The sequence below is a fragment of the Manduca sexta genome, chromosome 15 (assembly GCF_014839805.1).
Source record: "Manduca sexta isolate Smith_Timp_Sample1 chromosome 15, JHU_Msex_v1.0, whole genome shotgun sequence".
Lineage (NCBI taxonomy): Eukaryota > Metazoa > Arthropoda > Insecta > Lepidoptera > Sphingidae > Manduca > Manduca sexta.
Genome location: NC_051129.1, coordinates 7,584,592 through 7,612,551, shown reverse-complemented (window position 1 = coordinate 7,612,551; position 27,960 = coordinate 7,584,592). Strand labels below are relative to the sequence as shown.

General features: G+C 41.4%; 2 protein-coding genes across 2 annotated transcripts in view; one reads left to right on the top strand and one right to left on the bottom strand.

Annotated features, from left to right (window-relative positions):
- Positions 1-244: 244 nt before the first annotated feature.
- On the top strand, positions 245-17,352 carry LOC115451038 (intraflagellar transport protein 172 homolog). The gene is made up of 35 exons (XM_037438974.1): positions 245-630; positions 733-904; positions 1,270-1,462; positions 1,767-1,950; positions 2,236-2,370; positions 2,757-2,944; positions 3,330-3,469; positions 4,166-4,242; positions 4,564-4,680; positions 5,481-5,604; positions 6,183-6,313; positions 6,448-6,536; positions 6,924-7,063; positions 7,409-7,536; positions 7,915-8,020; positions 8,320-8,541; positions 9,007-9,179; positions 9,416-9,532; positions 9,754-9,924; positions 10,281-10,349; positions 10,464-10,709; positions 10,972-11,113; positions 11,436-11,536; positions 12,062-12,168; positions 12,330-12,546; positions 12,670-12,793; positions 13,003-13,282; positions 13,973-14,061; positions 14,148-14,356; positions 14,763-15,014; positions 15,166-15,262; positions 15,651-15,791; positions 16,089-16,207; positions 16,529-16,640; positions 16,860-17,352. The coding sequence occupies exons 1-35, from the start codon at positions 592-594 to the stop codon at positions 16,982-16,984; spliced, it is 5,076 nt and encodes a 1,691-aa protein (XP_037294871.1). The 5' UTR covers positions 245-591; the 3' UTR covers positions 16,985-17,352.
- Positions 17,353-19,523: 2,171 nt separating this feature from the next.
- Positions 19,524-27,960, bottom strand: part of LOC115450330 (regulating synaptic membrane exocytosis protein 1) — a 104,155-nt gene continuing 95,718 nt past the window's right edge. The window contains 8 exon segments of the mRNA XM_037438973.1: positions 19,524-22,722; positions 22,859-23,017; positions 23,227-23,517; positions 25,100-25,285; positions 25,422-25,624; positions 25,854-26,007; positions 26,089-26,263; positions 26,342-26,532. Coding sequence (XP_037294870.1) covers positions 22,537-22,722; positions 22,859-23,017; positions 23,227-23,517; positions 25,100-25,285; positions 25,422-25,624; positions 25,854-26,007; positions 26,089-26,263; positions 26,342-26,532 — 1,545 coding nt within the window. The 3' untranslated portion in view covers positions 19,524-22,536.

Here is a 27,960-nt window from a genome sequence, read left to right as displayed (position 1 = left end):
AACGAATGACATAAATAACTTAAGACCTAATTCATTTATATTTTTGAACTACTCTGTCACTATTGTGGCGGTGATGCATTTTTATACTCAGTTTTTATATTATAATTTTCTTTGCATTATTATACATATTATGGAAAGATTAGGTTTATCTTTTCCATTTTAAATACTTATTATAATTACCTTTAGTTTATCTTCTGGCCATCTCTATTAATGGCGGTTTTATTTGAATTTGAAATTGGTTTGACCTGTGGCGGGCCACCTGGCCCCACTAGTTACTTTTTATTATTAAATATATGTATTGCTTAGTTGTTGATATATAATAGTTCTCTTTGCTTGTAGACGGAGAAAGCGTTGTTGAGAATATGTTCCTTAGCTGCTAAAAACCAGATGAACTTACCGTAGGTATATATTAAATGCCCTTTGAGATGAAAAGGCGCATTTGGTTGCAATGCGTTTCGTTCGCTTTCGTCTATATTATTTATTCTATGGTTGCTTAGCTACAAAACATCAAAACAATGCTTGAAAACATTTGTGTAAATTAATTTTATTTATTAAAATTCACGGTTTTGTTGATTGAAAGTAATACGAAAAATGAGATTAAAATATTCCAAGACACTTTTAGAAGCACAGGTAAATAAATACCAGTATTAGAATAAAAGTCACTAGTTTATTTTTCTATTTACGTATAGCTTTAGTTTAAAATATAACATAGAAGTAAATTTTTTTTTATAGGATTTTGAGAGTCCTATTGCTGATATTTGTTGGTCGCCCAACAATGTGAAATTAGCGGTAGCCACGTGTGAAAGAGTTGTGTTATTATTTGATCGTGATGGACAGAGGCGGGATAAATTTTCCACCAAGCCTGCTGATGCAAGCGCTGGAAAAAAATCTTATGTCATAACAGGTACGCTTTCAATTGGTATATTATATATAATTAGAATAGATAGATTTTACTATAGTATTTAGCATCTATATGGAAATCATTAAATTCGTTGTAGCTTGTGATACTTATTTCCCATTTATAAGTCCCGTGTGGAAACAAAAAAAACCCCGATTTCAACAATTTCGTAATTGATGTTTACCTATGGTGCTTACTTTACTAATTATTAGGGTGGTGAATTAAAAAAAGAAGTTCCTCAATCACGTTAACGCGCGAGTCCTCTCTTATAAAAACGACGGCCCGGTTCCCGGTTCTCTCCCTCCCCCCCGCTTCCCTATCGCTGCCACTGCTTATCAGCTATTCTTTGGCTTAAATAAAAGGTTTTACAGCTTTATCATTCAGCGAGAACTCGGAGTTGCTGGGCGTGGCGCAGAGTGATAACATGGTGTTTGTATACCGTGTGGGCGCTGACTGGAGTGGCAAGAAAGTCATCTGTAACAAGTTTCCACTTACAGGAGTGCCCATGCGGCTACTGCCTGCCGAGAGTGGATTTTTTACTGGAACTAGCGATGGGAAAATAAGGTATCCTAAATCCTGGAGACATAATATACTTAGTTCTTAAATTCATTCTTATATTTTTTAGGATACAATCGTTTGAAGATTTTGACCAACGACTTGCGCTCTCGCGTATTATCTTACGAAATCGAGTCCTGGCTCGATGACTGGATAACCCAAAAATAAAGTTTCGGACACGGTTGAAATAGAATGCTAACGAGATATAGTCATTTGGCGAAGAGGTGCCTGGAGAAGTAGTTTTTGGATTTTTTGTTGTTAGTGAGGTTTTACTTTATTTATTTTGTTTGCATAAATAATATTTTGTCCCTAGATCGTTGGATTGCAAAAGCAATAAAAGCTCTAGCATATGGAGCGCGGGCGCGTGTTGCGTGTCGCTGGCGCGTGCGGAGGGGTCGCTGGCGTCGGGGCACGCGGACGGCACGCTGTACGTCGGCGGGCGACTGTTGTTGCGGTACGCTCTGCCGCCTACTGCCCTCGTGCTGTTGCAACCTTATGTTAGTACATAGAATTATCGTCCTCACCATTTTTATTTTGTATAGACGGATTAATATTATATCTGTCCAAAATATAAGGAAAGAAGAAATATAAATTACTTAGCTATGCTCCAGGACGAGTAGACTTTGTCAGCCTATGTTATTTATAGTCGATACCGATAATTAATTTCACATTTGAATGTAATCAATTACGGAAAAATTTAGCACACCTAATTGGGAAAAATAAAATACGGTACATTATTCGTTATGAGTATACTCTAAAATGGCAATAATAATTTTTTGCAGTTGATAGTGGGTTCATGTGACGGACGCGTCGCGGTGTACGAGGCGCAGCGCGGCACGCTGTTGCGGAGCATAGAGCCACAGCTGCCGCCCGACACCAGGGACCTCATCTCTGCGGCGCCCAGTCCTTCTGGACAGGTACTCCTGTTTCATCTGTGTTCATACGTTGTGTATGCTTCAAGTCTGTTTTGTTAAATTTAGTGAAGAAGTCGTTGCCCACTATCATAGCATATAGCTAATAAATAATGTTAGCGAGGACACCCCGTATTAAAAAGGCCTTCTTACATAGATACATTAGCAACTAGTAACTCTAAAGGAGAGTGATCGCCGTTGTTCATTGACTTCGTCTACGCTAGGGATCCGATCGTTATCTACGGCAAAAGTGTGTTTAACACAACCGTTCTGTATGCTATTGACCTTCAAGATAGACAAAATCCATGTAACTCACACTTATAACGACCCCAAAGTTTTTTAACAACCTCCCTAGAAGCACCGCGGATGACCTACTCCCCCCCTTCTCGCAGAATATAGCGTTCGGCGTGTTCAACGGGTGTCTGGTAGGCGAGATGAAGGAGTCGGGCGCGGTGGAGTTGAGCCTGCTGAGCATCCCGAACCTGTACGCGGCGCGCGCGGTGGCGTGGAGCGCGGACGGCACGCGGCTCGCGGTCGCGTCGCAGGCCGGCGCGCTCATACAACTAGAGGCTGTGTTGAGGTATGTGCATTGTTCACCTATTTTGGACTTCTTTATATCTTAGACAAATGTCCAAAGTGAAATTTTCTAGCTAGTAAAAAATGTTGCTGTTTTAGTTAATACATTTCCTAAATAAAAGAAATACACGCGCTTATTTTTAGATTTCCTTTTTCTCCAAGCGTCACCCACGACTGTTATATTTGTATTGAAGCAAGTTTTCACTTTTTGATAACGATAATTAATCACAAGCGCGTGCTCTTTACGGACGTCATGAAAGGAAATCCACCTTAAATCGTAAGAATGACCACAATCGAAAACTCCCCTGAAATACTTCGGGCCACTGGTCAGAAGGTTCGTTCTGGTGAGGCGACAGTTGGAGCAGTGGTGACGTGTGGTGTGTGGTCAGGCGGTGGGTGTGGCGCGACGCGGTGGAGGTGCAGCACGTGAGCGCGCGCCGGCTGCTGCTGACGCGAGTGGCGCGGGACGCGGCGCCGCTCACCGTCCTCACCAAACACGCGCCCGACATATTCAACGTCAGGTTTATTGGTAACTTGTTATTGTTGTATCAAATTGTTCATGTCATTTGATAGATTTAGTATCAATTTTATTACTTATACAGTCCTGACGTATACTTTAACTTACTTATGTTCTGTATTCAGATTTTTATGAGTTACCACATCTAATATCTTTTAACAAAGTAATAAAAGTCAATGGATACTTATATTAAATATTTTGAAAGGTATTCATTAATCATTGTATAAATCAGTGCAATGTTCCTTTATTCGAGTCCTCAAAAGATGATAAATTGCCTCGTCATAATTGCCTAATTTGTCACGTATGATCGAGGAAGAGGAAAGTTAAATCGCCCTATTTCATTTAGCGCTACAGCGATATAGTTACTACTTTCTGAAATATATTTATAGGCGATAATCGATCTTTTTGAGTGCTTTAAAATGTGAATGTATTAATTACTTTTATTGACAACTAGGTTTTGCCCGCGGCTCCGTTTGCGTGAAAAAGGTTTTTCCGGGGTAAAATGTAGCCTTATAGACAAGAGTAATGACTTCCTATTAATGCAAGATTTTTCAAAAAGAGTTTAGTAATTCTAGCGATCAGCCCTTACAAACAAACGATCGCACAAATGACTTTATAATATTAGCACAGGGATTAAATGTGGATACAACCACGGTTTTTTTGTTTAGTCCGTGATCAGAAGGATATAATAATATATATTTATTTCAGGTAATGATTGGTACGCGGTATGTCGGACTAATAGCACATTGATCTTGTGTGATATTGCACGTGGGCTAACTAGCGAGGTAGGTAACATTATAATATGTGAATAAGTTTTATGATTTCATATGTTTACGCGAATTTTATACATCGAAATACCTCATCCGTCCGCCCTGTGACCATGAAGGCTGTCCTTAAAATATCGGTAGACAATAAAAATAATGATTTAGTATGAAAATTGGGTGATAACTAATCAGTTTTGATGGGTATGGTTAATAAGAAAATTAAATAGTATTTATGTCTACGAGCGCTAAATATTTTTTTTAGCAAAGCATAATCAGTTGTTACAGGCTGATGAATTGCTGTTGTTCTTTGCGATTCGTTAGATTGTTTGTACATGTGCGTAGATTCCGTGGGCGGGTGGCGGCGAGCGCGTGTACGCGGCCGTGGGCGGCGCCTGTCTCATACACCGCGCCGGCGAGCTCAGCGTCGTCGAATACGGACTGGACAAAGTTCTGCACACGGTAACAGTAAAATAATATAATATCAGCCCTGTATTATATACTGTCCCACTGTTGGGCACGGGCCTCCTCTACTACTGAGAGGGATTAGGCCTTAGTCCACCACGCTGACCTAGTGCGGATTGGTAGACTTCACACACCCTCGAAAATTCCTATAGAGAATTTTTCAGGTATGCAGGTTTCCTCACGATGTTTTCCTTCACCGTTAAAGCAAGCGATAATTCACAAACAATACACACATAATTTTTTAGAAACGTCAGAGGTGTGTGCCCTTGGGATTTGAACCTGCGGACATTCGTCTCGGCAGTCCGTTCCACAACCAACTAGGCTATCGCCGCTTTTTCACGGTAACAGTAGTTTGGATTATTTTAAATATCTCATTTTATAGCTTTATTTTACACCAAAAACAAAAAATCAATGAAGGTAGAGGAAAGGTACAATTGCTGAACTTATTGCTCGAGGCAATATCTTACAGACATCCTTTGAATGGAATGAGAGAAAATATTGAAAAAGGGAGTTCTAGAGCGTATATATAAATTTATTTTGTGATAATCTAGTTTCGAATATAAATATTTTTTTCAAACGTGTCAATATCATATCATCCATCATTGTATCAAAGACAAAGTCTTCACTATACCCTTACTGAATGAGCGGGACATGAATGACGGAAGGGTATGTGTTTATTCGTAATATTAATTTATCATGTCAGCTTGGAACCTAAGACATTGTTATGCCATGTGCCGAGTCCTATAATTTGGATAACATTGTAAAAGTTGTATTGAAGCTGTATAGTGTACACGCAGGTGCGTACGGAGCGCGTGAACCCGCACGTGCTGAGCGTGCGCATCAACGAGGGCGGCGCGCACCGCAAGCACCTCGCCTACCTCCTCGACCGGCAGACCGTCGCCGTGCTCGATCTACTCACCGGTCAGTTCACAAGCGATTACAATTTACACTTTGTTGTTGGCTGCAACGCTCTAACAATTTAACCAATGTCAAGTACCTTTGTGGAATAGAAAGCACACGAATTGTGGCTCGGTGAAAAGAGAAGTCTTATGTGAAAAAAAATAAAATATGTGCCGAAAACCATAAAGGTTTGAGTTAGATTTTTAGATTCATAAGGTAGTTTTGACTTATTGTTGATAAAAGTTTTTTGGGATTAGAAACACCTGAAAAGAGTCGAAGTTGTCTTTTTGCTTTACTATGTTAGTGATATATGTCATTAGATACTAACAAGTGGAAGAGACACGGAAATACCAGATTTATTTACTTAACTATACAATTGAGATTGCTTCACAATATTTATTAACATTTATTATGAAGACTGGAAAATATGCAGTGTTATGTGTATCTATTAAAAGTGTAAGTCTTGCGATCATAATGGTTTCACAGAGAAATAAATCTCATACCAGAACATTTTCATGCTCTTCAGAAAAGTATATGGATTCTATGCCATTCTTCCAGTCCTATTCAGATATTTAAACCTAGACTCATTATGTATCCAGGAGTGCAGGTGGGGCAGTGGTGGCACGAGGCGCGCGTGGACTGGCTCGAGCTCAACGAGAGCGGTCAGCTGTTGCTGCTGCGGGACACGCGCCGGAGACTGGCGCTCTTGCGACTGCCTTCTGGAGACAAGGTTTGTTATGCACAAAAAGTCTGGTCCATGCTTGGATACTTGATACTTGTTCTTTTGAATAAGATTCTTCTTGACACATTTTTTGAGTGCTCAATATTGTATCTTGAGTATACATATTACTATTATATTACCAGGAGATCATTGCCAGTGGCGTGGGATTCGTTCAATGGATTGAGAATAGTGATGCCGTCGTCGCACAAACACCCACTCATCTTCTCGTTTGGTAAGTATTTAAGTCATTGACAGGTTGCAGGGACATTCTGATTTTGACAGGCCTTATGGAAATCTTTAGGCGAGACGTATGTAGCCGCACGCACCAGTCGCAATTTACACTTGACGCGGGACGCTTGTCGCTTGTGCCGCTGCGCCTATGTACTCATATCCGTATGTGTAAGGTTATATTTGGTAATAAACTAGTCATATTGACCGTGTTAATTTCCGTTAAGAAAAAAACCCTGAAATTCCCTGAACATATGTTCAGCAGTGGACTTTATGTGGTTAATATTGATGATAGAGCCCATTGACTTACAAGGGATTTCCGTCGAGCAAATATTGTAACGATATTGCGTTACAGCAGGATAGGTCCTACTTAAGTTATGTATAATGGTAGGTACAGCGCGTGGGACCCGGGCAGCGTGGAGATGTGCGAGACGGGCGGCGGCGTGGCGCTGGAGGCGGACGCGCGCCGCGTGCTGCTCGACGGTGCGCACGCGCAGTACCTGCAGCTGGACGAACATCGACTCGCTTTTAGTCAGTGTTGAAAATAAGTTCATTTAATTAGTCTCACAATTATTTATTTTATTCATATGCTGGTTAGAAGATTTTTTAATTTGTTTTTAAATCACATTACAATGTAGCCATTGTTTTTTTTAATGTGTAATAATATATTATAGTATTTCACCAATAATCTCCAAATTCCAAAACAAAAAAATCTTCGAAAACAATTATCATTATGAGTTATAATGTTTCCATAAGCCAACCGAAGAGAGCTCCTGACCTTGAACAGTATAATTCTAAATCATATAAATTTGTTCCAATTCAAATTAACTACGTATTGTTTTTAAGGTAATTTGTCCCAATTTCCTCACATTTTAGACAACGCCCTCCGCAGCGGCGACTTGACGGGCTGCGCGACATATTTAGATAGTGTCGGCAGCAGCGCGGACGTGGCGCCGCTGTGGCGACAGTTGGCCGAACGAGCGCTGCAGAACGAAGATGTACAAGTAATGTATTTTTTTATTACTGCTCTTAAACACTTTCCTAAAGGCAAATATTATCATAAGAATAAGAATTGAATGCACTCTAAAACTAAACACCGCGGAAAATTCACAAATATTAACGGTCTAAATATTTACACCTATGAAGTTGATATTCGTTTAGAATAACTGTAAGGGCATCAGTGGTGGCCTTAGGACGGGAAGTGGAGCTGGCAAACCGAACAACTACCCGGGGCCTTGGACTTTGATGAGGGATCTCGCGATGTCCAACTATGGATCTTTCTTTTACCAGCGCATCTTAAGTATCTTTCCGCACAATTCGATCGTAGCTGGATGTATCAGCATGTGGATTCATTTAAAGATTCTAATTTATTGTACTTACAGCTTGCGGCTAAATGCTATCGGGAGGTCGGCGACGAGGCCCGCACCTTTTATTTGGACAAAACAGTTCAGTTGGCCGCTGCTGAAGGCGACGGGGATGTTACTGCCGGTATTGAATTGTTTATTGTTATAGAGTGGTATGAAGAATGAAAATGTATGATAGATAAAACTGTTATTACTGTAGTTATTATTTACTAGGTGTTACTCCGTCCGCGTGAAAACCCTTCCCTGAGAGAAAAGTCTCATTGAGTAGCTAATTTCCCAATTTCATATTAAGTAACCTAGCTATTATTCGATTCCATACAACTCGTTTAGTGATTCCTACGTTCTCTTCAAACATCCAAACTTGTTTGCAAACTTTAGATTTTTATAATTATTAGTATTGGTTTTGTCCATAATGTTCCATAGGGTTACACAGCCCGGTGATGCGAGCCCGACTGTCTATCTTTGCCGGTAATCTGTCGGCCGCGGAGGAGTGTTACGTGAAGCGCGCTGCTCGTGCCGACCTCGCCATCGACATGTACAAGCAATTCAACAAGTGGGCCGAGGCCATCGCCGTCGCCGAGCGGGCGGACCGTGGATCCGTGGCCATACTCAAACAGCAGTACATGGATTATTTGATATATACTGGTAAGTTTTATTTCTAGATCACTTACTATCAATTGGATCATTAGCTTGTTTACTTTCGAAGGTAGTAAAAAAATATGGAGTACGATTTTTTAAAATTTTATTTGTTCATTTCAAATACATGGGCAATGGGCATACAGTATTTGTTAGTAGCATACAAACTATGCTGCGCTTGTATCTTTTTCTGCCATAACTGAAAGTCTAGGTTTTATGACGTTCATTGGTTACTGATTGTCTGATGCGTGATAAGTTCAATTAATGACGTATTGATGATCGAAAATATATTGATCAGCAGCAGTGTTGGGGAGTAAGTACAGTCCAAAAGTGATAATGATCAATTAACAAATTAAATTAAAGAAAACAACTGAACGTTTACGAAAGGAATATACTGAAAGATGAGTGATGATCCTAGCGATATACACCGAATCGAACAATCAGTCAATACAGATGTATAATGTTTGTGGTGAGGTCGGCTGGGCGAGGCGGGCGCGGCGCTGGCGGGCGCGGGCGACGCGGAGGGCGCGGTGCGCACGTGGCTGCGCGGGGGGCGCGCGCGCCGCGCCGCCGCCCTGCTGCTGCAGCACCCGCAGCTGCTCCGCGACACACACCTCGTCGACGCCGTGCACACGCAGCTCATACAGGTCACTCACACACACTGCCCAAGGCTAAACGCTTTACCAATCACATAATACTCGCGACTCTACTGCACTCGCGTGTGGGTCCAGGTCATGAAGTCTGGACAGTACAGTACAGTACAGTAAAAGTAACTTTAGTATAACTGCGCTTGGGGACAATAATGTAATTTACCATATGGATAATAGAGGGCATTGTGACATTTACTGCGTACGTTTGTTGTAGTTGAATTTATTGTTCACAGGAAGAATGGTGGGAGATGGCGGGAGAGCTTTCAGAGAGGAAAGGTGACTACCTAACGGCTGTGGATTATTACGCCAAGGGACACAACTTTGCACGAGCCGTGCAGTTGGCTAGAGAGGTAACATCATCGTATGTTTACAAATCTCTAATTTACACAGACGGAAATTCCTGAACCGTACTAAGGTTGGAAATTTGTTATAGAGCCTAAGTCGACAATTGATGGAGACAGAGAAGTCGGACAAAACATTAATGATTTTTTTGACTGACTAAAGTTGTGTCTTTACTGATGGCATGGCGTTGCCGTCAGGTTGAGAGTGCATGCAGTGAGAGTTGTTGCAGCGCTGCGCGGGCGAGGTGACGCGCGTGGAGGCGCAGTGGGGCGCGTGGCTGGTGGGCGCGCGGCAGGCGGGCGCGGCGGTGGCGCACCTCATCGAGGCGGGCGACACGCGCGCCGCGCTGCACGCCGCGCTGCACGCCAAGCACTACGCGCGCGCGCTGCACATACTGCAGGTGCCTCACACCGCCCGGCCAGCTCGCCGACTCCTAACCCCAACAATATTAATCAAATAAAAGGATAAGAACTAATTGGAGTTTTTAACCATAAAGAGGATCTGTCCTTTATTACGCAGATCTCGAATTGGACCACTACTTATTCAATTTTTTTTTATCTATTTTGGGGACTCTGTCGTAGTTAACAGTTGCACTGTTAGGTTGCTACTTTTTGCAGTAATTAATTGAATTGAGTTCAATAATTACAACAATTACAATGACAAATGTGATGGGGCACTATAATTGGCCAGAGTAACTATATTTTTATTTTATTATTATCTGTCACAATGTTACTATGATTATTTATTTCATTGCAGGCTATCGACGATAAAGATTCTATAAAGAAAGAGTGTGAACAACTTGGTGACCATTTCATTTCAGTTCAAGTAACGTACCATTTTGATAACTTAAAATTAAAACTACGTTTATTTTAATGACATGTTGGAATTGCTTTGTCATTAGAAATCCTAATGGTAGAATATAATTTTGCATTACCCTAGGAATGGGAGACAGCTGAGCGGCTACTAACATGGTGCAACATGAGCGAGAGATGCGTGCGCGCATACAACGCGGCTGGACGTGTCGCGGACGGCCTGCGCCTCGCCGCCGCCACGCTCTCGGAGGAGCGCACTAGGGATATATACCTGCCGCTGGCGGAACAGCTGCGCGCCGATGGACAGTACAAGAAGGCCGAGCAGATATATATCGGGCTTGGAGAGCCGGATGAAGCCATCTCTATGTATAAGGTTGGTCTAGACGAATCATGTTTCTATAATGATTTCTTATGTTTAGGTGAGGTGTTGGTCATCCGCGTGTTTCTATAATTACTGAATAATGTTTTTTGAGTTATAATCGACCACTCAAGGTGACAGATAGCTATGCCATCTCTTCTTTTCTCTAAGCAATGAAAGTCGAGTTTTATGGACCAGTCTACCCACAATGAACAGATAAGAAAGAATTATAATATAGTGAGAGTAGTATCTCCAAAATACATCTGGTTTGGTCCAGGAAGCGTCCCAGTACGAGGCGATGCTGCGCCTGGTGGCAGCGCACCGGCCGGCGCTGCTGGAGGCGACGCGGCGACACGTGGCGCAGGCGCTGCACGCCGCCGGGGACCTGCGCGCCGCTGAGAACTACTACGTGCAGGCAGGTCAGATCTTAACGCATTTCATTCATTGAGTTTGTTGCTTGTGAGAGGATGTGATTAGGTAATAAAAATTAAGATATTGACTTGCAAAGTTTGGGAATATACTATTATTTTTTTGGATCTAGATCAATAGATAAAATGTACCTTTAGTTTTTTATCATGAATATTTATCTGGAAGAGTCGGTATAAGGTTTCTAACTCATTGATAAAAGATTTCTAGGTTTTACTTCCCACTTTAGAGCTGTGGAGAGCAGAAGTTGAAGTAACTTGCAGTGACTAAGACTCGTTAGGTGATTGTTTAAAAACAGAATGTTTGTTAATGCAGACGACTGGAAAAGCGCTATTCAAATGTATCGATCGTGCGGACAGTGGGAGAACGCAGAGAGAGTGGCGCGAGCGCATGCGCCTACTGCTGTGCAACAACAGGTGCGCATATTATAATCGGTTTTTAGGTACCAGTACCTAAATGACAAAATAGGCATATTTTCTTATGTACGCGGTAGCTCTGTGGGTCCATTTATATACACCACAACGCAACGCAGCAAGAAATTGTGGTTGTGGTTTTGGTCAATATCGCTCACACAGTTGAACTCGACGACAAAATGTTCTTATGAATTAAACTATTAATTTTCATACAAATTTATATTGACCAAATCGCAACCACACACGTTATCACTATTGAAAAAAGTTTTGTCGCTGCGATATGTTGTGGTTGCAGTACGTGTGAATGGATGATATTAAATAACAGTAATTCCTAGGAGGAATTAAATTAAACTATAGATAACAAATGTAGATACTTTATGCCTTTCCGTATATTGCGGCATTAGTAATTTTAAGATTTTTTTATATAAAGTATTTTTTTCACTCTCCCTCTTCTTTACAATGGAATTAAGAATATTGTAACTAGTGGTTGTGTTGAGTGTTGCTGAGTGTGCGTGCGCGTGCGTGCAGGTGTGCGTGCAGCACGCGGCGGCGCTCGGCGGCGCGGCGGGCGCGCGGCTGCTGGCGGCGCGCGGGCTCGCCGCGCTCGGCGCCAAGTGGGCGCTGCAGGCGCAGAGGTGGGCACTGCGCACTAACCAGATATATTCGACTTTATCAATTAAATTAACTATTCATTTAGCATAAAGGTGCTCTGTATAGATTTTTCTGATTTGGAACCCCTGGATTCATGTATGGCATCATGTGACTGATGAGGATGAGGAGAATCCGTTGTTTATAGATGGGACATAGCGATGGAATTGAGCGAGCTGGGCGGCGGCATCAGTCGGCGCGAGGTATGGCGGCACGAGGCGGCGGCGCTGGCTGACTCTCGTCCTGAAGAGGCGGAGGCGGCGTTCCTGCGTGCCCAAGCGCCCGACCACGCCGTGCGCATGTGGCTCGACAAGGGACAGCACCAGAAGGCGCTCGCGATCGCTGATCAGCACGCACCGCATATGGTCTGTCATATTCATTGTAGTATAGATGTATAAATCAGTTCAACAGGTTTATAACGTTTTCTTGTTCGTATTAATTTCGTTTCATTGCTAGAAGTTCAGGCGATTAATTACGATACAAACCAGGTAGAAGAAGTTCTTGTGGAAGGCGCTCGTGCGGCGGCCGAGCGGGGCGACCTGCAGCAGTTCGAGACGCTCATGATCCGCGCCAACAGGCCGCGCGAGGTGGTGCAACATTACAAAGACCTCGGTGAGATTGTGTGCCTTTATCATGTCATATTATTTTTGAAGCGACAGACAAAATGCAAAAATAGATTTGTATTAAAGCAAAGCGTAGAAGAAACCAGGAGGAATAATAGGATTACGTATAAATTTAAATTCAGTTCGTAAAGCCTCTCGTTTGAGGTATTGTATATAGTTTTTAATATTTTTCTGATTGCACTTCACCGTGTTGATTAGAATTGTGGGAGGAAGCGGCGCGCGTGTCGCGCGAGTACCTGCCGGCGAGCACGGAGGCCGTGCCGGCGGGCGTGCCGGCGCTGCTGGCGCGCGCGGCGGCGCAGGCGGACGCGGCGCGCTGGGCGGAGGCAGTGCGGCTGCTGGCGCGGGCGAGCGCGGCCGCCGCCGAGGCCGGCGCGCCCAGGCTCGCCGAGCGCGCCGCGCTGCGCGCCGCCAGGCTCGCGCGCGACCATCTGCACCGCCACGAGAGGCGCGCCGCCGCAGACGTGCTCGCCGATAGGTAACCACTACTTTATTGTACTTTTATTTATACTAGCTTTTGCCCGCGGCTCTGCCCGCGTTATAAAGTTTTTCGGGCTAAAGTTTTCCGTTATAAAACTGTCTCCATACCAAATTTCATCTTAATAAGTTGGGTAGTTTTTGAGTTTAGCACGTTCAGGCAGACAGATGCAGTGGGAGACTTTGTTTTATAATATATTTTTGAACAACTTTTTAAGAGGAACAATCCCGTGATACATCATTGTTGCATAACTTTAACCGTTTACGCAACGCACGCAACGGAAGCTCTCAAAACTAATAAATTTTCCCCGTTTTTGCAACATGTTTTATTACTGCTCCGCTCCTATTAGTCATAGCGTGATAATATATAGCCTATAGCACTCCAGGAATATAGGGCTATCCAACACAAAAAGATTTTTTCAGTTCGAACCGATGGTTCCTGAGATTAGCCATTACTGCTCCGCTCCTATTGGTCATAGCGTGATGATATATAGCCTATAGCACTCCACGAACAAAGGGCTATCCACCACAAAAATATTTTTTCAGTTTGAACCGGTAGTTCCTGAGATTAGCGCGTTCAAACATACAAACAAACAAACTCTTCAGCTTTATATAATAGTATAGATTACAGAATAGTATTGTAATTAAGTTATTTAACCTTCAAAAACTAATGTTAAAACAATGTGAACAGATTTGCTGCGATTGGTCAAAGCGACATTGGCGAGCAACTTCGAGCAGCTCTTACTGAAGGTGACGCTGAAGAAGACGAAGAGCCGCAAGGTGAAGTACATTTTTTTTGGATTTGTTTCTGATATTTGGGCTGTTCATCCAATGATCTTTTAATTTTATCATTTTCTAACTCTAAGGTGGTCAAATGGCATCAGACAACGAGGCAGAGGAGGCGCGCGCGGTGGAACCCGAGGCAGAGAGCGAGGGCTCGAGCGAGGCGGGCGAGGCGGCGGCGCTGGAGCGTCTGTGCCGCGCGGGGCAGTGGGCGCGCTGCCTCGCGCACGCCGGCGCACGCGCACCGCACTACGCGCTGCGATACGTCGCGCACTTGTTCAAGACGCACTCGGTAGGGGCTTCAACTACGATGAGCTCTTTTATGTTGGACCAACCAAGTAGATATTTAGGACATGGGTGATGAACACATTAAAATATGGAACATGAGTAAGTTATATGTGTGGTGGAGGACCTGACTGATCACAAATGTTCATAAGCTGTGGCAAGTGCCAAGACCGTTTTGATACATTAGATATTACGAATATTTTGTGCTAATACTGGCCTGTTGATTTTTTCTGGAGCTACTTTTATAAACAATCGTTGTGTAACAACCGATACCATAATTAATTGTCGCTAATAACACAACTAAGTTGCATAAAAAATAATAACATTGAATGTCTCTAAGTTACACCTAATTTTCCAAGTCTAACATTAAAATGACGGTAAAAACCTCTCCAACTAATTAAATTTATCCTTAGCGCATAGAAGGCATAAACATCGAGAGCGAGGACGTGCCCGAGGCTCTGTCTCAAGCGCTGGACACTCTACGCCAGTACCTGAACACCGGCGACTCTGCGGGGCCGGTGGTGTCCGACGCCGACGCGGGCATCGCGAAGGCTGTATGTGCGGAGGTGTTGCTGCGCGTATCCATCGCACCAAAGGCTTACAACGCACTGAAGGATGCCGGAACCGTTATGCTGGCTATGGGAGCTGATGATAGAGCCATGCAGGTTAGTAGTATGGAATATGATTAATAATATTTTAAGTTACATAATGGTATTTCGTACGTTTAATGTATTGCGTTAATCTACTGCGCTTACTGCCTTAACGTAACGGACGTTAAACATTACATAGTGAAAAATAATTTATTATAAATTTTAGGCAATTACATTGCTGATGGCTCTACATGTCCCTCAAATAGCAGGCCGCGCCGCGAGAGCTCTGCCTCGATACACAGACATAATAGTTGCTGATGTCGGTAAGTTTATAATACATAGTTATATTCATAAATCCTATATCATTTATAACATATTTTTTCCAATTGTATAGTGTATAGTAGTTTGCGAAAATGATTTTTCTAAAAAAGATTATGTAAATTTTTACAGAAGCGTTAATATGAGAAAAAAAGTTTGTAGGAAGAATTTTAACGAAAGATGCTACGCCTTTACTAGGTGTTACGCATCCGTAGCAAGCGGCGTCGACATTTTTCTACAGTTCTAAATTATGTGCTACACTGCGTAGCGCGTCGCGTAGTCCTCCCAATTCAGAACTAGAAGTGAAATTTGATAGTTTACAAGCATTTAGAATATTACTTATAGTTAGAATTGGTTTATCTAATGGGTTTTAATGAATAATGTTGGTTTTAGCGTTTTACGCCTGCGGAATGGTTTTGAGGTCCGAGGGTAATGGGAGCGCTCGCGAGGCTTTCGTGTTTCTCAACCGCTGTCTTGATCTCACCGAAGCGGCTGATGACGACAGCGCGCACCTACTTGACTATACTGACTTCGGTAATTAGTTTTGATAAATGTCGTTTTGACCGATGGCATTTACAAAAAGTTAAATAAGTAGCGTTAGTTATTGTTGGAAGATTTAGCACCATTAAAATTTACAGGCATTATGAATGCATTGGAGTTACTCTTGAATAAATTTGAAAATAAAATATTTTGAATCTTCTCTGCCAGCCCTTATTCTTTTCCAATATGAGATCGTTGCGGAACGTTTAAGGGTGAAATGTGATATTTGTAAAACGAATGTGTAATGCGAGCTGTTGTCGTGTGCGTGTGTGCGTGTGCGCGTGCGCGCAGAGTGCACGGACTGGGCGCGCGCGGCGCTGCTGGCGGAGCGCGGGTGCGTGCGCGGCGCGCCGCTCGACGACGTGCGCGAGTGGGCGCTGCACGTGTCCATGGACCAGGCCGTCGAACAGGTAACGCCGTAGTCAGATGACAATGAGTAGACACTTATTGTATTAAACCATTTCATAAACAAAACATGTCATATTTGTGCTTTCCTATTCAAAAGGCTTTTTATTATTAGAAGGATTTGTGAGCCCTCTTGGGTTTATTATTTTTATAGTAGTTTGTATTTCATCAAGCTTATCACCTAGTGGTATGTGAATACCAATATACTTAACACATATAAACCAACCCTTGGTACTGCGTGGATTGCTGATGATGTGATTGTAAGGATATAAATTACCTAACCTACTACATACTTACAAGTGCATAAATAGCGTCGGTGTCTTTAGACGTTGCCAGTGGACAGTCGTGGTTTGTACGCATCAAGCGTCGGCGAGGCGGAGCTATGCTGCGTGCTCACCGGATACCCGCTCGGAACTCGACTCGTCACTTTTACTAACGGTATGTAACTTATACATTACAGACACATGTCCTACGTATTTACCAATACATAATTTTTAGTTTGTATGTTAACTAATTATCTTTATCTTTAATCGCAATAGAAGAAAAAGGATTTTGATGTACAATAAACTTAGATAGGTAACTGAAATATGGTGTAATTAGACCGGTTTGTAATGCAGATGACCACATGCAATAAATACTATAAGGTAATGTTTGTAGGTCGGTGTGCGAATCGTGAGTGGTGGTCGCGCGCTACGAACGCGGCGCGCAACGACGCAGCGCCCGCCGCGCTCCTACAGCTCCTGGTCGCCTGGTGCGGCGAGCCCGACTACACGCCGCTCTAGGGGACCCGCGCTACTCCTGTGGGAACATATCTATTCCTAACCTATACAAATATTATTAATCTTTACATCATTTCAAATATATAAGTTTCTAAAGTGTGGTCACCGTATACTTTTTCATCTAAATGCCGATTCCACTAAAGTCGCAGTTTGCTATAGTTATGACGATATGACTGTATTTTATGGGAACACGTAGGGGCTAACAACAATAAAACTATGCAACAACGTTTATACTATGAAATTAGTATTAGATGTGCTCGGACAAATACTATATTTGCATATTTGAAATGCTTTTCAAACTTACTATCAATGTGTAGTTATTTAAGTTTTTTAAAACTATAGAGGCACTGAAATACATGTTTAATAAACAATTCTTTGTTTTTTTTGCACCTCTTTTATATACCTACATTGCTTGCTAGGATGATTCTAAAAATTCATAATTAAAATTATGATGCAATCAGTAATAAAATGTCTTGTATCAAGCGCATAGAGAAGAATTGTCTTTTATTGATTACTAGCTGACCCGATAGACGTTGTCCTGTCTTAACTATGAATTGCAGCCAATGATAAAAGAAGTATAGAGGATGGGTAATATGGTCACGTGACATGCGGCACATTTCATGAACAAAATGGTGCCGACTCCGCCTCTTACAATAGTGATATGCTAGTACCGAAAATTTTGTATCGACATCGAAGAATTAAGAGAGACAAACAAGCCCCAAAAAGATCAAATACGAAAGGGGTTAGGAACTACCATAATATAAATATAACAAACCATAATGTAAACAAACACACTGAAACTGATTTATAAGTAACAATTGTTAAACAAAGCAGTACCTGTTGTGACAAACATCCAGTTGTGTTTGATATATATTTGTATGTTGCACTATTCCTTGCTAAAAATTTAAGTTACAGATTAAGATATTTATTTAATACATGATAAATGGAATAAGATAGCGTAGCCAGCAATTATTTGGTTGGTTTTATTTTATTTTATTATTATGCTCTTTGATCGAGAAACATAACTATGGTTCAGCAAACTAAAATCAATGACCGTAAAAATGGTGGTTAAGATAATCAATTATAATAATTATTTGCAATAACAACAATATGATTATGTATCTATTTCCGTGCATGCAAAGGTTGCTCGAAACATAAGACCGCCAATTGTAAAAATATATCTTACATTTCATCTTTATGTTGTTTCTTTTATGTTTATCTATTCTTTTATGTAACAATTCTAATTTTATTCATAGCAATATATTAAAGTAATATTACTATTAGGTGAAGTATAATAATCATTACTATTTTACTTATCGGGAATATTGTTGAAAAACAGTTATCTTTACTCGCGTTAATTAAACGCGTGGTTTATGCATATCTTCTTAAAATGTAAAGAAATATGTATTTGGTGTAGGATTCCAATCACGTCGCTCAATATTCTCAATTCATTTTGCCTTGGTTTTTAAATTTTTTGGTTATCTTAAAAAAATATTCTAATTTCACTTAGTTTGTCGTTCTGAATAATACAATATTGATGTGTGCTCTAACATTCTTTCAAAGACAAAAACCGTAACTGATAAACGGGCGTCTGTTAAAATATCGATATCAATAATTTCTAAACAAATCCACCCACCCATCCCTAAGCTCGTGTGTAAACAAACATAATGATTTTAATGTGTATAAATCACGCCTAAAAGGGTCCAAAGCTTAACAAACCAGATCCACATATCATTTTAATTGATAAAAACACATCCAAAAAGTAATTATACAAAGATATTTGCTAATTTTCGGTAAAAACAGTTACTAACCTATGAAAATATATTTCGGGGTCTTTCTTGCGTGAATTCGATTTGCATCCTTTCACACAACACTGAGTCATTTTCGAAACTTAACAAATACACTAATAAACACACTGAACAATTGAGAATATGATTATATTACTTTAAATTCAATATTTATGAAGATTTGTTTACATCGTCTGACACTACATGTACTTGCCGACTGGCCAGCATAAAATGGCGTTTCTGCCGCAAGGCGGTCCCAGTGTGTTGAAGTAAACGAAATAGTGCCATATGCGAAGAAAGCAATTATTTTTGTCTTTTTGTTGCGTTCCAAATAAGCTTTGAGTAAAAGAGATAGACATATATATTGACAATTCTGCGTCGATTTCCCTAACATAAATATAACTTATTCATATAGCTAACTTTTGAGGCCTGTCCTCTTTATATTTAGTCATTGATTGCAGCGCGCATTCCGTTAATCGCTGACAGTTATTTCAAACAATAGACAGTAATAAAAAAATAATATTTTCGTTAAGTTATCTTAAATTTTCTAATTTTCCGCGCAAATTTTTGTTTTTTTTTCTGTCATAAGAACCTTCTCCTGACAATAATAAACACAACAAAAAAAAAATTGTGAAATCGTTCCAGACGTTCACGCGTGATGACGTGACAAAGGGAAATAGGGATTCATTTTTATATATATATAGATATCCAGTAGGAAAAAGGTGAATTTAATGGAAGAAATAAAATACGACAAATGTTGTTTATATCGCTATAATAAACTCATTTTTATCACATTTATTTAATAATATATTTTGACACACATATGTATTTCTTACGTACTGGGACTTGTAGTTACATTCCGTGCTATGACCAACATTGGAATCAATTTATTTGGATGTTTCGTACACTGAGCATTCCTTCACAGATAGACACAAGTTTGTAATGATCTGATGAAATAGTGCTTATAGGAAGTTAGGTCCTTTATAAACTGCCTAATGTTGATCAAAGAACAGAAGAGTCGAAATGTATCTAGGAAGAAACAATATAATATATATTATAATATACTACTAAAGTATGAAAGTCAATACAATTACATGATAGCCGATACCGTATCACATTGATTCACCATTCGCGCTAGAGTGGAAAGTAGTATGCAGTAGAGACAGATACGCGGGCCTGCGTGCAATTCCTCACGGGTTCGAGTCACGCCTCGCGCGACGCACGAGTGTGCTCGCGGCGTGCTCGCGGCGTGCTCGCGGTGTGCGGTGTGTATAGTATAGTGAGCTTCCGATATGTGTCGCAGCGTCGAGTGAAGTGGCCGAGTGGTATCGGACCCGTCGATTTAGAGGCACATCATAATAACTAGATTATGTTTATAGTTTTACACTTTTCACTTACGTAAAAGTATTATTAATCTGGTATTATTCTAATATATCAAGATAATAAGCGTAAGTTAGTTTTGATCGATTCCAACATTATGTTAGAATTGATACAATATCGTTTTCTTTAAATACTCTAGTAATCATCTATATCATTTTTATAAATATTTATGTATATTTTTCACAACTTAACCGAATACAAAATTATAGTGTAAAAATATACTCAACACCTGATATATACTTTAGGCATTTGAATCGAGAGTTTATATTTAATTAATCTAACGAGAACAATTAGGTAATTAGGTATAATAAATATTTTTATCTCTCTCTTGGGAAATGTACAACCATTATGGTAAAATAAATAAATAAGCCGCTGCGTGACGGAGTGCGAGGTGGAGCTGGAGCTAGTCACCAGTCGCCACTCACGAGTCACGACAGCGCAAGCTCTGCGCCCGCATGCACCACAAGCGTACGTCAATAAGCGATAGATATTGTCAGGGTGAGCCACGAGAAGCTCTAAGCTGTCACCAGTCACGCCACTGGAAGAACACAGATTTTGATAAGACATTTGTTCCTTGTATAGGATATGTAGATTTTTCTAACACCGACGATTGAGATATCTTTTTCCACATATACATATATATATTCTACGTAAAGAATGGTGGGTAGCTAATGAGCTAGGCCGGTTGTACAAGTAGTGCGGCCCTCGGCCCTACTTGGGAGTAGTGGTTACCTACAGTAACATTACACGATACATCAAGATCACGACGAGCCGCTGCCGCCAGCCAGCTCAGCTCCTAAATACATGACAATATGACCTCTATGACATCTAGGTGATGAATATTTACTTATTAACTACTTGGGAAAGTTTGTTGAAAACTTTAAAGTATTTGTCAGAATTGTTTACGTTTCTTCGATTCTAGACACTATAAAAGATTAAACTATCACGAGAATGTTGTGCGTAGAAAATTTTGAAAACAACATCTTCGTATTTACAGTTGTAGAATTACACGTATAGAACATTGATACAAACAAGGAATAGCAATGCTATAAATCAAATACAGTAGGTATACTTTGAAATTTCACTAAAGCACAACCTTGGAAGAATAGTATCTAGACGCGCTTACTCACTAGAATAACTTTAGAAATGTATTTAATCATATAAGGCAAAGTGTAGAAGTGGGGTTATTATGATGACGATATTATTCACTATACTTAAGGGTTCGTGTAAATAGATAGCTCACATCAAGATACACAATATTAACGATCACTTTTATTTTGTAGAGTATATTCATTGCCATGTTTCAAAAAAATATAATTAATTATTTATCTATTACGTTGATTATGAATTAGTTGGATGTAGATATATTTTGTTGTACTCAGGGTAAAATGATTTAATTAGTTGTACGTCGTATTCTAAAATTGTTAAGATAAAAGTCTAACGATTGATGTTATTATACAAGTTTATGTAGGTATGGATAATGTAATATGTTTCATAGATGCTACGTTTCACGCTACACGTAAGTTATATATCAATACACATATAAAGATGGTTTGAGCAGTACAGATGAAATATCGAATTGTGAATTTATTTCTATATTGTGAATGAGTATTTTGTAGAGTCTGGACAAGGACAGTTTGGAGAATAGTTTATAATTAAGAAGCATTTTTCTAAATTAAGCTCCTCTTTTAATAACTTATTACTTTCTATGTTGCCAGCGGTACACCCCGTAATCTCATAAGAACGTAAGTTAATTTAGATTCATTGGTACCGGGGCACGATTCATGATTTGTTACAGTCGTGGAAATATTTTTATTGTAACAACACATATTTAATTAGAGGTATGGGATATTCATCCCAGGCAGTAAGAAGGTGGAAGTTCTTAATAGATTTTTTATTTCCACGACCATTCGTTTGCATGTACCTACACGTTGTTATTTGTGCTGGAACTAAAATCATATTTACAATAACGTAACGGTACGTGGGTCCGTATGGGCAGAGCATTGTGGTCGGCGCGGGAAGCTGCTCGGCGTTGGGACATCGATCGTGTGACAATGCATTTAGAATGTTGATTTACTAAAACTTTACTTAGATTTGGTTAGTAACTTAGGGTTTATTTAATAGAAATAAGATTTCATGGAGTCTCAAATTATTTTTGTTTTAAAAGAAGCCTTAAACTGAGAGTATATGTTCGGTATAATAACTTTATCCATTAGTAAAAACCGTAATAATTGTATTTTAAATAATTAAAATATCTACTCGGTGGGAGTTTGTCCCATAGAATGCTGTTAAAGATTGTCAAATGATCGATGCTTGTGTTGGCATAAGCTCAGCATAGCCGTCGTGGGTGCGCTAGTTGTCGCGGCGCTCCGGCGACGGCTCTCTGGATCAGTCGGGCGACTCGTCGGCGGCGAGCGAGGTGGCGGGGAACAGCGGGTACCAGCCGTACGTGCGCTGCGGCAGCGTCAGCTTGTCGAGGCAGATCTCGGCGCCGCCCAGCGCCAGGTTGTGCTCGAACCCGCCGCAACGCTGCCACAGCATCACTACCAACGTGCGACCGAGAGCCTCACTTGCCTGACAATAAATATTTCAGTTAACACTATGGGACACACAATACAAATTTTGTAGAGTAGTCTTCCAGGCAATGTAAAAATATTAAACGGATCTCTTCGAGTGCTGATTAATAAGCATTTTATGAAGTTATGGGTACCTGATATTTGAGCGTTTGTTTGAAGTGAGGCTCCGTGGTGCGGCGGATGACTCGCGTCTTCCTCTTGTGCAGCCACTTATCACCGTCACGCAGGTAGCACTTCACGTACGAGTCAGGTACTTCGCCATTTACGCCGTACACTCTACGGGCGTGCGATACCTACACAATATTATGTTATCGTATTTTATTTAGTGGGGATAACAAGTGGCTGTGGTAATCATATAATAGATTTGTTTATTATTTTACGTTACTTGTGCGAATGTAATAACGTACATATATAGCCTGTTAACTTGAAATACAATTTCCAATGTAGCTAGAGCAAATGATTTCTAACGGGTGTAGAAGGAAGAATGAACTAATATATTCACCTCTAGCTCGAGCTGTCCCTTGATCATGATAATGCTGATGTTGATTTCGGCGTGCAGCGGTGGTAGATGTGCATTGCGCGGTGGCAGCTGACCGGGGCCGAGCGGCACGGCGTCCTCGTCGCCGGCGAGCGCGTCACACGCCGCCGCCGCCGGCACCGCCGCCCACATGCTGCCCTTACGACCCGTCGCCGTACCTGCGCACCCCGCACCCGATACACACCACCACCCGTTCGCCACCGTCCTGTCATATCCACGGACATGCACAGGACGGCGGTACCTCTCATCATATGTCTTTGTACGTTACTTAACGCGATAAAACATATAAAAAAAAAACAAAAACCAAAATACGAATTGAGATCAAACCATTCAATTCAACATTTAAGTTACAAAAAACAAAAAATACATAAAATAAGCACGTCAAACAGCTTCGTGCCAATGTATTACAATTTTCGTTTACATAGAATTCGATTTGGTTCCTTTCCTAAACACACAGATGGAAGAGAAAGCGTCATAACTTGTGCAGCCAAGAGTGGAGTCGAGGTTCTAAAAGAGTTTTCTGAAGCGATTCTTCGACTCGTATGGTGAGCATTCCGTGTCATGAACAGCCATTGATTGATCGTTAGAAAATTGCGATTGGTGGATTAGTATTGTAATAGAACTCATGCCACCGCTGGCGTCGGCGAGCCGCGTGCATCTGCTACCACATGCGCGACCGTGTCCTACTGGAGGAATGTTATATCCTACTCCGCAAGTTTGAAATGAATCTCATACGATGGTATTACCAACTACGGCCTACGTACAGGGTTCTTACAAGAATTATTATTTACAAGAATCTAATAGAATGCGCGTCGTAACAATGGGTGAGACATTCGCAGAGGTGATGAAATCCAAACATCGTAGGCGACACAATGCCATCGAGATGAACGTAGACGGGCAGCCGAACAGACGGTACACAGAAACAGATGAAGTGAGCGTGATCGCCCGCGGCCGGGCATGCGTCAGGACAGTACAGTACACACAGTGAAGTGATGAGAAGCGTCGGGCGCAGCCACATTCAACGGAGCGTGCGCGCGGCCGCCGCGCAAGCGATGTATGACCCATGCTACTACGAGCCCCGAGTCGCGATCATGGCCGCTGGCCGCGAGTACGCACCGACCGCAGCCGCGGGTTCCGCCTCGACGACATCCGGTGCGGTCGAGACGGAACGCGCGGCGCCGGTCGGGGCGGCGCGAGGACAGAATCGAAACTCGAGGCTGGCGGCCGTCGGACGTCACAAGGGATCGCGTACACCGACGCCGCGCGCGGACACACCCTGTACTCGCACGAGGGGGCTCGCGCGGGCGCCGCCGCGGCCGATGCACGGGTAAGGAGTCGCTTACCGAGGCGCTAACGGTCCGTCGCTGCTGACCAAACAAGCACAACACAGTACAAATCAGTACTACCCTCAATGTTTGCAGATTATAATGATTGCATTGGAGGTTAGTGGTGATTGATGTGTAGTAGGGGTGTTGCATACGGTTGTTTACTTGGTGTCGGGGTAAATCTGAGTCAGTTTTAGGAGTCACTAAGGTGATCTGTAGGATTTGTGATGGTCAAATAAATTATGCACATAAATAAACAACAAATTAATAATTTGGTACTATCTGCCCCATACAGTTAAATGTATTTTATATTTAAATATTTATAAAGTGCCTATTAATAGTTTAAAATATTCCATTTAACCTTTGTCTTATGATAAAGATAAGTATGTAATAAAATAAATCAAGTAATAAAGTTAACGTAAGTATAAATTGATTTATAAATTATCTGTAAAAGAATCTAGTCGGATTGAAGTTTTGAATAAATAAGCACTTAAACATTTGTTTTATTATATATAGTTATGAGATGTAACGGTGTCAGTGAGTGATGAGTGCCGACACTTACGCCTGGCGGTGGAGCCGGAGAGCGAGAGCGTGCGGCCGAGCTCTCCCTTGACGGCGCGCAGCGAGCGCAGGATGTCGTCGGGGTCGCGGCGCACGCACGACGAGCGGCGCCTCTCGCTGCGCCGCGCGCCGCCCACCTCGCCGCCGCCTTCTGGGGACCACACATCCTCCCTACTCTCATGCGCATACATGGGCCATATATATATATATATACAACAAATTAAAAACGCAGATATTAAACATTAAACAACGGTATCACTTTTATTAGTTAACATTGCTTTAAAATGATGTACCCTTCTCTTGTTGTTGAAATGAAGATCGGCGGGATCCAGGCAGAGAGCGTGAGAAGTCCTTGCCGAGCTGGTACACCTCCACCTCCAGCGTCTCGGACTGCGAGGAGCCGCGGCGCGAGCCCGCCACCCACGCATGGTCGGGGTGTAGGAGAGAAGCGCACTCGCCAATTGAATCTACGTCATCTATGAAAATATCGCTTTAGTGGATCTTATAAATTAATATTGGTTTGATAATACTATAAATATTTGATAAATATATTGGAACCCAAACCAGTCTAAGATTTCTTGAGAACATAATATGTGCACCAACTTATCAGTTTTTCCTAAAAACTCATTAAAGTAGAATATTTAGGTATTATTTTTAGTATTACATTTTATCTTCTTAATACCACCATTAGAAAACGAATGTTACCGGATACGGAGCGTTGTGAAGCGAAGTCTCCGCGGCGCAGCGCGCGCGCTCCCGTGAGAGAGCCGCGGGGCGAAGCGTTAGCCGACCGAGTGCCGCGCTCTTCTAGCGTCCACCACACTGCGCGCTCTTCTGCAAACGCTTTCTCTAGTTCCATCTGTGGTAGATATTAGAAACATCTAGAGTACATTCTCAACTAATATTAGATTATTTAGTAATAGCCGTGGCCACTATTTACCGTGCATTCCCCGATCAGCACTGGATCAATACCAGGACAAGCGTCCCATAGAGTCAGTTCGAGGGCTCGTCCTGCCAATAGATCCGCAGTTAGTCCGCCGAAGCCTAGCGTAGCATTCCACACTGGACTGCATGATGCAGAAGCTGGATCGGTTTCCACTGGAGGGCAACTTTCACTGCAATTAAGTTTGTATTATTGAGGTAATTATCTAAAATGACTATTCAAACAACATTCTAGCAGAATTAATATTTACAGAGAAGGTAGGAGGCGTATTCTTGCAAACGCTTCAGGTTCGTCGCCGTAGCCCAAGGTGTGGTCGCGCGGTGGAAGATCATCTGCGGCAATCAGGACGACCACAAGTTTGCGCAGTTCGCTCTCGAACCATACTTGCAGTTGCGCGCGCGCTGGCTGGCGCTCTCGCATACGCTCTGCGCGGTCTTGTTCCTACACACACATACGCAAAAACTCAGTAAAACCTCTAATTTTCATATGAACGAAATAGCTGTAAACCTATGCAACTCGAAGCGTGTGTTTTTTCTCGCTTTGTGAGTCGTGTAAATACGACGTTTCCATAAACAAATAATACTATTTTTTCACATTTAATATCATCGATGTTGCATAGTATACAACTTAGTATAATTTAAGGTAACTAGGTACTAGACACAAAGGGTCATCTTTCAAAGGCATAAAATGTTATAAAACACAAGAATGTTTTAAAGACTCGATATGCAAATCTAAGTCAGTAATAAGTTTCGGGATAGGCATTGCACTTCATTAAACATCATGCAGCAACCATCAGCTATAATGTCAGTCTGATCAGCAGGAGAGACATCGGCCTCTCATCAATGTGTGCATAAAATAGCAATGCAGATATGTTTTCATTAATGTAATCGTATATAATCGCGAACGTAATATTTTCACTTGCAAGAATGTTCCTATGTTAATGTTAACATGCGTCGGGCTGAGGCATTTCTATGAAACACAAAGTAATGAATAAAATCGGATGCTCCCATCCGCCATGCAGTAAGCTGTATCATGCTGATACCGGTTCCACAAGCTGCATGTGCCTTCACACCTAAGTTCGTTAGCTTAAACATATTAGGATGATCTCTATATAATCGTGTTCTTTAACCTATTCCTATAATCATCTATAAGTTTTGCATAAGCTTCCTGTGGGAACGGGTAAAACTAGACAAAATTGACTATTCTCAAGTCTACAATTAAATAAGTTCATATTAAATGTATTAGCGCTAAACGCACAGGTTCTACGATAATGTCTAGAGGTATTTATAAGTATTCATATTTTTATGTAAGTGTAAAGGGAAGGTACGTTTCTTTAATTTTTACCTAAGAAGGAAAAACTGTAGGAAAAGCCAACCAGAAGCACCCACATTCTACGTTATTAAACGCATCAGTGCTGAATATTACAAAGGTTATCAATATTCATCATTTGATGTCTACTATTAATAAAATAGACTTACTCCGAGGAAGTGTAGGTACATGACATATTGTTGTAGGTACGTTATAAAAACAAACAAGAATTGCAGGACATGTGAATGCCTAGCACGGGACATGATAGAATGGTTCGTGTTTCGAGCATCATTTACATTCACATCGAGTAACATTTACGAATGATTAAACAAATGACTCAAGCTTATCACAGATAAATACACTTAACGCGGCACGTGGTTACATGGTTTTTTCAACGGATATCTGTAAACACGCACGAGTTTTATTCGCATCACACACAAGAGGCGTCACGTCCTGTACGGTGCTTATTACTAAACCAATATGCACGTATCGACACTGTGCAACGTCATGCATATCTCAATGAGTAAGTAATCGTAACAGTAAACTACAGAGTACGAGCGG

Excerpts from the sequence above, each read along its gene's own strand:
- LOC115451038 (XM_037438974.1), top strand. The coding sequence starts at position 592 with ATGAGATTAAAATATTCCAAGACACTTTTAGAAGCACAG. Across the intron at positions 8,542-9,006 it reads GGATTATTTGATATATACTG|GTCGGCTGGGCGAGGCGGGC; the intron begins GTAAGTTTTATT and ends GTTTGTGGTGAG. Across the intron at positions 11,114-11,435 it reads GAACTACTACGTGCAGGCAG|ACGACTGGAAAAGCGCTATT; the intron begins GTCAGATCTTAA and ends TTGTTAATGCAG.